Source organism: Phoca vitulina, unplaced genomic scaffold, assembly GCF_004348235.1.
Source record: "Phoca vitulina isolate PV1807 unplaced genomic scaffold, GSC_HSeal_1.0 scaffold53, whole genome shotgun sequence".
In the NCBI taxonomy this organism is placed as follows: Eukaryota; Metazoa; Chordata; class Mammalia; order Carnivora; family Phocidae; genus Phoca; species Phoca vitulina.
The window spans coordinates 9866191-9879078 of record NW_022589756.1 but is presented as its reverse complement, the minus strand read 5'-3'; the positions used below and the strand labels follow the sequence as shown (position 1 = coordinate 9879078).

Below are 12888 nucleotides of genomic sequence, written 5' to 3'. Positions count from 1 at the left end.
GCTAATCCCCAAACCATAAAATACCAACTGACATTTCCCCACATCTATTCAGGGTCCTTTGACGCAGATGAATGGTTTTTGGTGTTTGTGACAGCAGAGTCTTGTAGTGTGGTTACTGGTTTTAACATCACAGCATAGAGCATACAATAGACCGAGTCGGGATATTTTTACCCAAGGATAACCTACCTCCTTTCTCGATAAACAAAGACATGGAAATAACCCTGACATTTTTCTCAAGCATGACAGAAAGGAAGATTCCCTGGTCCTGTATTTTCACAATGGCTGGGAATTTGAGGGCCTTTGGAAAAGCAAGATGGAGTCACTGCAAACAGCCTTGTCTCCGGAGTCACCCCATGAAACCCTGATATTTGTAAAATGCTTGACAGATTATCGAATCCCCCCACACAACATGTGAGCAAAGCATACGGAATTCAGAGTCAAATGTCTCTAACTCTAAACGTAATATGAGGTCACCTTGGGGATGTGAACGAAGCCCTCTGAGCTCAGTTCCTTCCTAAGGCAGGTAGGAGAACAGATCCTGAAATACCTCCCTGTGTAAGGATGAGGGTCACCTGTGTAATATGGCACAAAGCACTGAAAACTTAGATTTATAAAGAGTTTTGTTCTTATTTTCCCCATTTTATAAACAAGGAACTAGAACTGTAAAGACTTATCCAAGGTCATGGTCAGTAAAGGTAGAGGAGGGCCACGGCCAGGGTGATTCTTCCCACCCCTCCATGGTGACTTTGTCAGCGTTGACCTTTATTTCTCACAGTTCTAGGGCTGGGAAGTCCCAGACAGAGGTGCCAGCGAGTGGGTTTTATTGTGAGGAATATTCTCATGACTTAGAAACAACTATCATTCACTGTGTGATCACATGACCTCTTCTTTGCGCACGTGTGGAGAGAGAGCTCTCTGGTGTCTCCTCTTAAAAGGACACTAATCCCATCATGGGGGCTCCACCCTCATGACCTCATCTAACCCTAATTACCTCTCAGAACCCCATCTCCAAATTCTATCACCCTGGGAGGTTAGCGCTTCAACAATATAAATTCTGAGGAATACAAAGATTCAGCCCGTAACGAGGGGGTAACACTGGGCTTCTTTATCCTGCTCCATATTTTCTGTCCAAGACAACAAATATTTGCTGATAATCTGCTAGGTGCCAAGCACAGTACCAGGCCTCAGGGGAAACAAGGATGACAAGGAGCCCTCAAAGAGTTTAATGTCAGGACAGTTGCTATGGAATGTTCTCCAAGAAAGAGCATTTATGACATGTGGACTTTTATGACTGTATATAGCATAGTTGATGATGACAAACTTCATGAGATCCTTCTTCAGATAGCTGTGCTTGAAACAATTGTAATGTGAGTCTGGCAACTAATCAGTACAGAATTAATATTTGATAAGGTAATTAATGTATTAATTTCCTCAGGAAGATGGGAATCAAAGGAAGGAAGGAAGGACATTTTCAAATTTTCAGCCTATAGATGCTTACAAAGGATCTGTGCCTCCTGGTAGGGAATTGTCAGATCCAGTTATGGGATGATGATTATAGCATAACTGGATATTTACTGAGTATGTTTAATTTCTCTCAGTTGAGTTAGTATAATTAAAACTGTTTTCTGGATTGGAAAACTGAAAGGACTCAACTTCAATTAATATATATTGGCTGGGGCTCCTGGGTGGTTCAGTTGGTTAAGCATCCAACTCTTTATTTCGGCTTAGGTCATGATCTCAGAGTTGGAAGATCAAGTTCCGCGTTGGGCTCTGTGCTCATAATGGAGGCTGCTTGAGATTCTCTCTCTCCCTCTGCCCTCCCCACACTTGTGCAAGCTCTCTCTCTCTCAAATAAATAAATAAAATATTTAAATACATATATATATATATATTAGCTGACTACTACATGCTAGTAGTATGCATGTTTGCTAGTATGTATGTATCAATGTATTTATATAAATATTCAGTCTAGAACAAGGGGCATTTTACATCTATGTAAAGTCTCATTTAATTCTTACAATAAACCTTTGAGGAAATTTTGTTAGATAATTTAAAATGAAGACCAGAGAAGTCAAGGACTCATAAGTGGTAAGTGGCTAAGAGAGTACTAGAATATTCTTGCCAACCATTCAAACGTTATTTTGATTACACACACACATAATTTTCTCCTCCAAGCATCCCCAAAATCTAGCTGCTAGGATTTTTTTTTTTCTGTTGTTATTTTTGGTATGCTACTTTATTCTGGTAAATAGTATAGGGTGAAGTTGGGTCTTTTTTGAGGGTATATATGTTTGAAAGGGGAAAAGCTTATGCAAATTTCTACCTCCCTTCAAAAGTAGACAAGGATCTCAAGGAAGAGGAGATCAAGTTTCATCTGCTCTGGGGAATTAAGTGTGTTCTGTGTTTAGCCCTGGGATCCAGAAGAACCCACATGGGTACTCACTCGATGAGCATGGCGTGCCTCTTCTGAGCAGCCCAGAAGAGAAGGGCTCCCAGTTTCAGTCCCCCATTTGAGGCCGGACACGTGACAGCGTTAGTCTGGAAACCAGGTCTGGAGACTGTGGAAGGCTGAATACTAGTGCCCCCGGAATTTCGATGTCCTGATCGCTGGAACATGTGAAGGTTATTTTATATGGCAAAGACTTCACAGATATGATTAAATTAAGGATCTTGAGACAGGAAGATGATGTTGGATTATCAGGTGGGCCCTAAATGCAATCACATGTGTCCTTATAAGAGAGAGGCAGAGGGAGATTAGACACACAGAAGAGGAGGAGGCAATGTGACCATCGAGGCAGAAAATGGAGTGATGTGGCCACATGCCAAGGAATGTCGACAGCCCCTAGAGGAGTACAGTCAAGAAAAGGATTCTCCCCTAGAGCTTCTGGAGGGAACACAGCCCAGCTGAATCCTTGATTTTGGCCCAATGAAACTGATTTTGGACTTCTGGCCTCCAGAACTATGAGAAGATGAATTTCTATTGTTTTGAGCCACTAAGTTTGTGGTCATTAGCTGCAGTAGCCATTTGTAACTAAGAGAGGGAAAAAAAGTCAGAGATATGGCAAATGAGAAAAAGGAAGACAGTTTCATGTACCAACCACTAACCTAATCTTACCAAAATGGTGTTTTATGCTTGTGACACTTAGCAATTTCCTCTGTCAGGAGAGTTTGCAAGATAGGCTTTAGGGTCAAGAACACTATGGTTAACTCAATAATTATTTCATCCTTGTATAGAACACATACTAGACAAAGAAGCAATTCCTCAAACCTCCAAGATCAGTCTCTCTGTGGCAACAGTGAGTCTGCATAAGAATTAACTTTGAAATACAAAGAAATATAAAACCATTTGTTAGGATGTTCACTGCACAGCTGTACAATTTTCTGTGAGTGACTGGTTCTTACTCTGAGTCCCCAGACCTCCAGAAGTTCTTGAACTTTATTTGAAGGTTTGGAGCTCTGAGTAAGAATTACATGTTAATTCTTATTATACCATAATAATTAGGCCCTCTGACTAGAAGACGTCTTATGGGAAGATGGCAAAATGATTGTTTGGAACCTTGTAGGCCATGCTAAGGAGTTGGGATTTCATTCTAAATGTAGTGGGAAGCCATGAATGACTTTGATGCAGGACAAGGACATGACTGGCATTGGATTTAGGATGTTGTTCTGGCTGTCCTGTGTGGGAGGAGGGTAGTGGAGAGGTGTGCAGCCCAGCGGTCTAGGAACTGATAATGGTAGCCTGGACTATGACAGTGAACATGAAAATGACAGAGAAGTAGACACAGTGGAGACATACTGGAAAAGCAGAATCTAAGTTAATCCGATTAACCCAAGGGGAGGAGTAAGGGAAAGGGTGAATCAGGCATCTATTAGAAACATTATTAAGGTGTTTTTTTTTTTTTTAAGATAAATGCAAAAGCACAGATCAACTTGTTTATGGTGTAAAAGCTAATTATATCACCTCTCATAGGCACTGCAAATTATTGAATTTTGGTGTGTATATTATCAATTATACCACTTGAATGGATGGTTAGAAATTTATACAACTTTCAAAATAAGAAACACATGAATGCATTCAATTTTACATAAAGATACAAAGAGATACATACATACCTCTATCTAAACATATCCATTATATCTATGCATGTATATAGATAAACATAGTCAGAGATAAATAAATGATTTCATTTATATAAGGTGCTTAAAATAGTAATTAGCATATTGTAAGCACTCAGGTGGTTCTGGTGTTGCTGTTCTATCATCATCATCATTATTATACAGCTACATATATACTATATGTAAATATATAAACTACACATGTAATGGTATATTATATAACTATCTGGTGACAGCAGGACGCCTGCTGAAAAATAAACTTGTCTTTTTCTTTCTCTGCTCTAGGAGAGGTGCCAGAAAGTCACTACATCATGGTAGATCATCCTTGAGGCACTGTAGTCAGTCAGTTGCCTGGATGGTCTGGGGCGGGGGCGGGTCAAGGACCCTTTGTAGATGGTTCCATCAGCCACCTCTCGAGCACCAGCTTAAATCCTCTCAGCCTCACCTTTCTCTCTTCCAGCCCCCGCTGCACTGCTCAGCTCTGTATGGACTCTGGTTAGCTTTATGCAGGTGCAACCCTACAGTGATTCACTTCACACCCATGCCACGTGCTCCTGCCTCCTGCTGCAGGGACATCTCCTACATCCACACAGGTGCCACCCAGAAGCGCAGAGTGAACCCACGGGGAGTGGTATCCATTAGACACGTGCTTCCCTTCTTCTCCCAGAATGATTGGTCATTTCAGAAGGACCAAACAACCCCTCACTGATAGCACAGACCGACATATATTTAATTCTCCCTCCTTTCTTTTCTATGCCCCTGCCCCTGCCTCCTCCCTCCATGGCACCACACTCCCAAGTTAAGCCCTCACACACAAGCCTTTGCTTGTGCTTTCCATGGGACCAGGACTAAGATAAAAATGATAGTGGTAACTCCTGTGCAGGGGCACAGTTAGCCCTACTGCTCGCCAGGGAAGGTGGATAAAGGTGGCACTTTGTTCTTTGGTTCCCAAAAAGGCAAATGTCCTTGCCCTCTCATTGTATAGATCTGAAAAGGGGGAAAGGAGACAGTAGTCCCCGGTGCTCAAGGTGGGACAGAAGGATAAATCCTGACCCAGGGCTCCTGGGCAAAGACTGCATCAGGAATGGAAGACCCCTCTGCAATTGACTGAGCTCAGCCAAGGGTCCCTAGGCTATGGCTTTCAGCATTCAGCTCTTTCCAGTGGTGACTGAAAGGAAAACTACTTGACCTTCAAGCTGCGTATCTCCAGAAAAGAAAGCAGGGGAGCAGCTCCTGGTGTAGCACCTCTGATGGCCACGAGGACTGTGCTCTGTGGCGGCCCTATGCTCTTGCAATAAGCCAACACAAGAGCAGAAGGCTTGGAATCTTGCGTGTCCCAGCCAGGAAGCCAGACTAACATGCCCCGTGCCCCCTGCAACACACCCCCTATGGACTGCTGTGCTGTCTAATCAGGTAACCACTAGCCATATGCGGCTATTTAAATAGACAATTAAATTAATTAAAATAAAACAAAACAAAACAGTCAGCCACTCGGTTGCATTAGCCACATTTCAATGTTCAACGGCAAGAGGGTGGCCAGTGGCTACTATATTGAAAAGGGCAGAAGAGACCACTGCCATCATGGCAGAAAGTTGTATTGGAGGTGCTGCTCTGGAGTCAGGACTCTGGGTTTTAGTCAGTTAGTCAGGAGACCAACACCAGACTTACCACCCACCTATCAGGGGAATGGAAGGTGGCTTTTATTTATGTGGTAAAATAAAAAAAAAACGCGAGAGTATTTGTTCTCTGAGTTGGTAATAAAGCACTTATATGTGGTTACATTAACAGCAGTGGATATTTGGATGCTGCGGCACAGGAGACCCCAGTCTTTATGGAAGAAAAGATTCTACTCTTAAAAACCAAACAAAAATACGTATACATATGTATGTATTTAATTCCCACATACTTAGGTACAAAACACCCAAAAAGTATTTGGGTAGAACAACTATCTAGAGTATAAGATTAACGTTCCCCAAGGCTACAAAAATAATGGAGAAATTATTAAAACAGTTAATTATATTTAATATCTTAATTTTAATTCCTATGTATATCAGTTATCTAAAATCAACATGGGTTCCACTCAAAGCTAAGAGTAAGAAACTATACTGGGATAGAAGCCAAAAAATTAGGTATAAGTTAGCTTCTTCATCATCAGATGGAAGGCACTGACCTTTAGAACTTAAAATCCAGGGGCGCCTGGGTGGCTCAGTTGGTTAAGCGACTGCCTTCGGCTCAGGTCATGATCCTGGAGTCCCGGAATCGAGTCCCACATCGGGCTCCCTGCTCGGCAGGGAGTCTGCTTCTCCCTCTGACCCTCCTCCCTCTCATGCTCTCTGTCTCTCATTCTCTCTCTCGCAAATAAATAAAATCTTAAAAAAAAAAAAAAAAAAGAACTTAAAATCCAGAATATCATCTCATTTGGCGATATTCTAGAGAGACATTAATATCCCTCTCCAATCTCTTAGCATAACTGTTGGTACCTTAAGAGACTGGTTCATAACACTAGGTAATTTACATATAGCATTAATCACATGTCATTTTCAGTATTATTAATTACTTACATTGCCTTTATAATTAAATATAGTAAGATTAAACCAAAGAGAAGTAATTTTTAAGTTCTTGCTTAGGGCTGATGCTCTGTTGAGTCTAGCACAGCATCTTGCCTGGTGTAGGCATTTCCCTACCCACCTCTCAAATGTTGGTGTTTCACAAGTCCTGAGCTTTTCTCATCTCTCTTTTTTTTTTAAGATTTTATTTATTTGACAGAGAGAGAGAGACAGCGAGAGAGGGAACACAAGCAGGGGGAGTACGAGAGGGAGAAGCAGGCTTCCCCCTGAGCAGAGAGCCCGATGCAGGGCTCGATCCCAGGAGGCAGACGCTCAATGACTGAGCCACCCAGGTGCCCCCCTTTTCTCATCTCATCATTTATCCCAAGTGACTGTATCAGCAACTAGGGCTTCATTTACCAAAAAGAACTCCCAATAATAAGGGGCTACCATTTGTGGAGCATTAACTATGTGCTAGGCCCTGTGCCTTACAAGCATTAACCAGGTCAACAGTCACAACAACCCTGCCTGCAAGGAAGAAACAGCCCACGTCTCCTCCCAGCAGTCATCTAGATGCCCAGATCATAGGTCCCTTAAACTCATTTCCAGAGCAGACTTACCTTCACCACAAATCTGCCTCAGTTCCTTCATACCTTCATACAAAACATCGCAAGCCAGAAACCTACAAATCACCCTGGACTCCTCCCTCTCCTTTTTTCTCTACTTCCAATCAAGTTCCAAGTTCTATTATTTTTACTTCCTAAATATCCCTTCATTCCATGCAGACTGGCAGCACCCTAGAGAAGGCTCCCATCATTTCTTGCCCTGAGTCCTGCATCAGCTGTCCAACTCATCTCCCTGAATCTGGTCTTTTTTCTGTAATCCCAATTACTCTACTAACTTAACCTTATTACTCTGGGCATCTGAAATACAGGGGTCTATAATAATGAGGTCTCTCTCATAGGTTTACGTGAGTTAAATAAGACATAGAGTTTTCTAAGTGTCAGGTAGTTGATAAAAAGTTATGCAGCTGACATATGAATTGAGACAATTTGGTGCTGGAGGCTACGTGCTTAACCACCACCACATATGCCCAGGTGAGCCCATCATTATCAGAAAAGTCATGATGAACAGAGACATAAAAAAGGAACATTTACAGTGAAAAGCTTTTGAGAATGGCAATATAAATATACTCCAATTACTCTAAAACTTTGCAGCTTTAACAACAAACACTTATTATGTTGTGGTTTCTGTAGTACCACTTAGCTCAGTGCCTCTGGCTAGAGGCCTTTCATGAAGTTGTAGTCAAACTGTCAGCTGGGGTTGCAAACTCATCTGAAAGCTTGACTGGGGCTGAGGGGCTTTCAAGCTTGCTCATGTGCTTCTTGGAGGCCTTCATCCCTTGCCACATGAACCTTTACACAGGGCTGCCTCACAACATGGCAGCTGGCTTCCTCCAGGGCAAGTGATCCAAGAGACAAGAAGAGAGGGCCCCCAGTATGGAAGCCACAATCTTTTAATAAACTCATCTCAGAAGTAACATCCCACCACTTCTGTCATTCATTGGGAGTGAGTCATTAAATGCAGCCCATACTCAAGGACAGGGGTTTACACAAGGGCAGAGACCCACTAAGAGCCAACCCAGAGGCTGCTTACTATTATCACCCAAGTAGACATCACAGCCCTGGAGGGAGGGGGTGTACTGAGAATAAATGGGGCTCTATCAGCATTTCCTTTAGCCCTCTCTGCTTTTCAGAGTCAAACTGACCATGAACTTCATGTTCTGCTACTTTTTCATCAGTACATAACACTCTTGTCTCTGCCTCCTCCTCACTGCCATCTCTGTCACATGGAGGATATGTGGAGAACCCACAGATTGCTGGGGACTATTACATATCAGACTTTTTACCTAAATCTAAAATAGATCAGCATTATAATAGCTACTGGATATATTGTTAAGCATAAATTTAAGTCAGGAAATATAACAATAATTAAAATTTAAACATTATCACAAAGTTCTAAAAATTAAAGCAATGCAAGTTATTTTTAAAAGAACCAAAGCTCTTTTGGAGATTTTTAAATAGAATACAAGTTAATAGTAAAAATAATTATTTCATGCTATTCTATCTATATTTCTAAGTAGTATTTTCATTATACTTCAATCTACTGTTACTAGCAAGAGACAGTGAGTATTCTGGGTTGAACTGTGTGCCCAAAAATATACAGGTTGGAATCCCAACCCCCCAGTATCTCAGAATGTGAGCTTATTTGGTGATAGCGTCTTTACAGAGGTAATCAAGTTAAAATGTGGTCATTCAGTTGGACCATAATCTACTATGACTGGAGTTGTCGTAACGAGGAGAAATTTGGACACAGAAACAGACATGATAGAGGAAAGACAATGTAAAAAAGATACAAGGAGAAGACAGCTATCTACAAGCCAAGGAGAGGGGCCTGGGGCAGAACCTTCTGTGGCAAGCCTCAAAAGGAACCATGAGCCAAGCAGAGCCAGCGCCTTGATTTTGGACTTCCAGCCTCCAGAACCATGAGACAATGAATTTCTGTTGTTTAAGCCACAAGTCTGTGGTACTTTGTTATGGCAGCCTGAACAAACTAGTATAAGGCAAAGAAAGAAAAAATGAGATTTAGTGAGAGAGAGAGAGGCAGAGAGAAATAGAAAAGAAGATGATATGTCAAGATACATATTCATCTGGATGAGTTGATTTTAACAAGAAATGCACAAGGGCCTACTCCTAAAATCTCATTTAGCATATTTATGGAGCAGAAGCTGACAGATATTTCCAAAAACTGTGTAAATGGAACACAGTGCCAGGTGAAAACAACCAGATTCTCCCTCTACAGGTGGGGTCTGACCTGATAGGGGCCAACAGTGGGAATCCAGGAGCAAGAGGGGAACCTACCTTCTGGTAGTCTTCTTTCGACCTCAGGGCCACCTCCATGTGCTCAGTGGAGGCTGGATAGATGGCTGAGCGGTACTGAGTGCCGTGGTCATTGCCTTGGCGCATGCCTGGGAAAGTATTTGAAAGCAGAAAGGATCACTGGAGTGGACCAGGTAACAAGGCCAGTGTCACAAGTTCTCTATGATTCATGTGCTGCTAAGTTGCTTGGTTTTGTTTTGTTTTTTTTCCAATTGAAGTATGGTTGACACACAATGTTACATTAGTTTCAGGTGTACAACTTAGTGATTTGACAAGTCTTACCTTATGCTACACTCACCACAAGTATACCTACCATCTGCCACCGTACAACACTATTACAACACCTTTGACTATATTCCCTATGCTGTACCTTTTATTCCTGTGACTTATTCATCCCATAACTGGGAGTTTGTACCTCCAACTCTTCTTCACCCCTTTTCACCCATCCCCCACAACCCCTCCCCTCTGGCAACCATCAGTTTGTTCTCTGTATTTATGGGTCTGTTTCTACAATTTGTTTGTTTGTTCATTTGTTTTATTTTTTTAGATTCCACAAACATGCGAATTTGTTTTTCTCTGTTTTACTTATTTCACTTAGCATAATATCCTCTAGGTCTATCCATGTTGTCACAAATGGCAAGATTTCATACTTTTTTATAGCTGAGTAATATTCTGTATATGTATACCACAGTTCCTTTATCCATTCATCCATCAATGCACATTTAACATTGCTTCCATATCTTGGCTGTTATGAATAATGCTGCAATAAACACAGGGGTACATATATTACTAAGTGCTTGTTTTAATTTCATCTTGACACCACTCTCCTTAAACAAGCACAAAATATATGTTTCACTTTGCTTATTTTAATTACAATGGATGTTTGAACTTAGGTAAATTTATCATAGGTCTTAGATCATAGTAGATGCTCTACAAATACGTATTTTTCTATGCAGATATTTAAATCATAACCTATTCCATTTTTCACTTGCAAAGCACTGTGTTGTACATTATTTCTTGGGATCTTAGTGAGATAAGGTGAATGGCAGTTACTGTGGTCCCTCACTTGGCAAATAAGGAGATGGGATTACATATGTGTAAGCACCTGGCATACTGCTTGGCACATAGGAGGTACCTATAAATGACTAAATAACTGGTATTCAGTGAGTTTGAAGAGCTTGCCTAAGGTCATCCACAAAATTAAGGGAAAACCTGAGCCTTAAAGTTCGCCCAGCCCATTTTCCCCCGTGTCACAGCTGCTAACATATAGATCCCAATCAATTTCTAACTGAATAATTTAGTCCCCAAAGTTAAACAGCCACAGGCTGAATATAGATCTCCTATAGATCTCCATGCTGTGGTCAAATGAACCTCGCATGCATTTACTGCATCATTCAAGAATCCACTTCAGTTTTGTTTTTTTACTAACATATAATGTATTATTTGTTTCAGGGGTACAGGTCTATAATTCAACAGTCTTACACAATTCACAGCACTCACCATAGTACATACCCTCGCCAATGTCCATCACCCAGCCACCCCATCCCTCGCACCTCCCTCCACTTGAGCAGCCCTCAGTTTGTTTCCTGAAATTAAGAGTCTCTTTTGGTTTGTCTCCCTCTCTGGTTTCGTCTTGTTTCATTTTTCCCTCCCTTCCCCTATGATCCCCTGTCTTGTTTCTCAAAGTCCTCATATCAGTGAGATCATATGATGCTTGTCTTTCTCTCTCTCTCTCTGATTGACTTATTTCACTTAGGATAATACCCTCTAGTTCCATCCACGACATTGCAAATGGCAAGATTTCATTTTTTGATGGCTGCATAATATTCCATTTTATATATATATATAAAATATAATATAAAATATATATACACACCACACCACAAAATATAAAATATATATACACACCACATCTTCTTTATCTATTCATCTGTTGATGGATATCTAGGCTCTTCCCATAGTTTGGCTATTGTGGACATTGCTGCTATAAACATTGGGGTGCACGTGCCTTTTCGGATCACTACATTTGTATCTTTGGGGTAAATACCCAGTAGTGCAATTGCTGGGTCATAGGGTAGCTCTGTTTTTGAGGAACCTCCATACTGTTTTCCAGAGTGGCTGCACCAGCTTGCATTCCCACCAACAGTGTAGGAGTGTTCCCCTTTCTCCGCATCCTCGCCAACATCTGTCGTTTCCTGACTTGTTAATTTTAGCCATTCTGACTGGTGTGAGGTGGTATCTCATCGAGGTTTTGATTTGGATTTCCCTGGTGCTGAGTGATGTTGAGCACTTTTTCATGTGTCTGTTGGCCATTTGGATGTCTTCTTGGAAAAATGTCTGTTCATGTCTTCTGCACATTTCTTGATTGGATTTTTTTGTTCTTTGGGTGTTGAGTTTGGTAAGTTCTTTACAGATTTTGGATACTAGCCCTTTATCTGATATGTCATTTGCAAATATCTTCCCCCATTCTGTCAGTTGTCTTCTGGTTTTGTTGATTGTTTCTTTTGCTGTGCAAAAGCTCTTTATCTTGATGAAGTCCCAATAGTTCATTTTTGCCCTTGCTTCCCTTGCCTTTGGCGATGTTTCTAGGAAGAAGTTGTTGCGGCTGAGGTCGAAGAGGTTGCTGCCCATGTTCTCCTCAAGGATTTTGATGGATTCCTGTCTCACATTTGGGTCTTTCATCCATTTTGAGTCTATTTTTGTGTGTGGTGTAAGGAAATGGTCCAGTTTCATTTTTCTGCATGTGGCTGTCCAATTTTCCCAACACCATTGGTTGAAGAGACTGTCTTTTTTCCATTGGAATTCTTTCCTGCTTTGTCGAAGATTAGTTGACCATAGAGTTGAGGGTCCATTTCTGGGCTCTCTATTCTGTTCCACAGATCTATGTGTCTGTTTTTGTGCCAGTACCATACTATCTTGATGATGACAGCTTTGTAATAGAGCTTGAAGTCCGGAATGGTGATGCCACCAGCTTTGCTTTTCTTTTTCAACATTCCTCTGGCTATTCAGGGTCTTTTCTGGTTCCATACAAATTTTAGGATTCTTTGTTCCATTTCTTTGAAAAAAAGTGGATGGTATTTTGATAGGGATTGCATTAAATATCTAGATTGCTCTAGGTAGCATAGACATTTTCACAATATGTGTTCTTCCAATCCATGAGCATGGAATGTTTTTCCATTTCTTTGTGTCTTCCTCAATTTCTTTCATGACTATTCCATAGTTTTCTGAGTATCATATCATCCGCAAAAAGTGAGAGTTTCACTTCTTCTCTGCCGATTCAGATGCCT

General features: G+C 41.2%; 1 protein-coding gene across 3 annotated transcripts in view; it reads right to left on the bottom strand.

The window, feature by feature from the left end:
• MSRA (methionine sulfoxide reductase A) overlaps positions 1-12888 on the bottom strand; it is a 427462-nt gene that overhangs the window by 96521 nt on the left and 318053 nt on the right. For all 3 annotated transcript variants that reach the window (XM_032389234.1, XM_032389236.1, XM_032389235.1), the window contains exon 5: positions 9584-9690. In XM_032389234.1, the coding sequence (XP_032245125.1) occupies positions 9584-9690 (107 nt within the window). The remainder of the gene's footprint in view (positions 1-9583; positions 9691-12888) is intronic.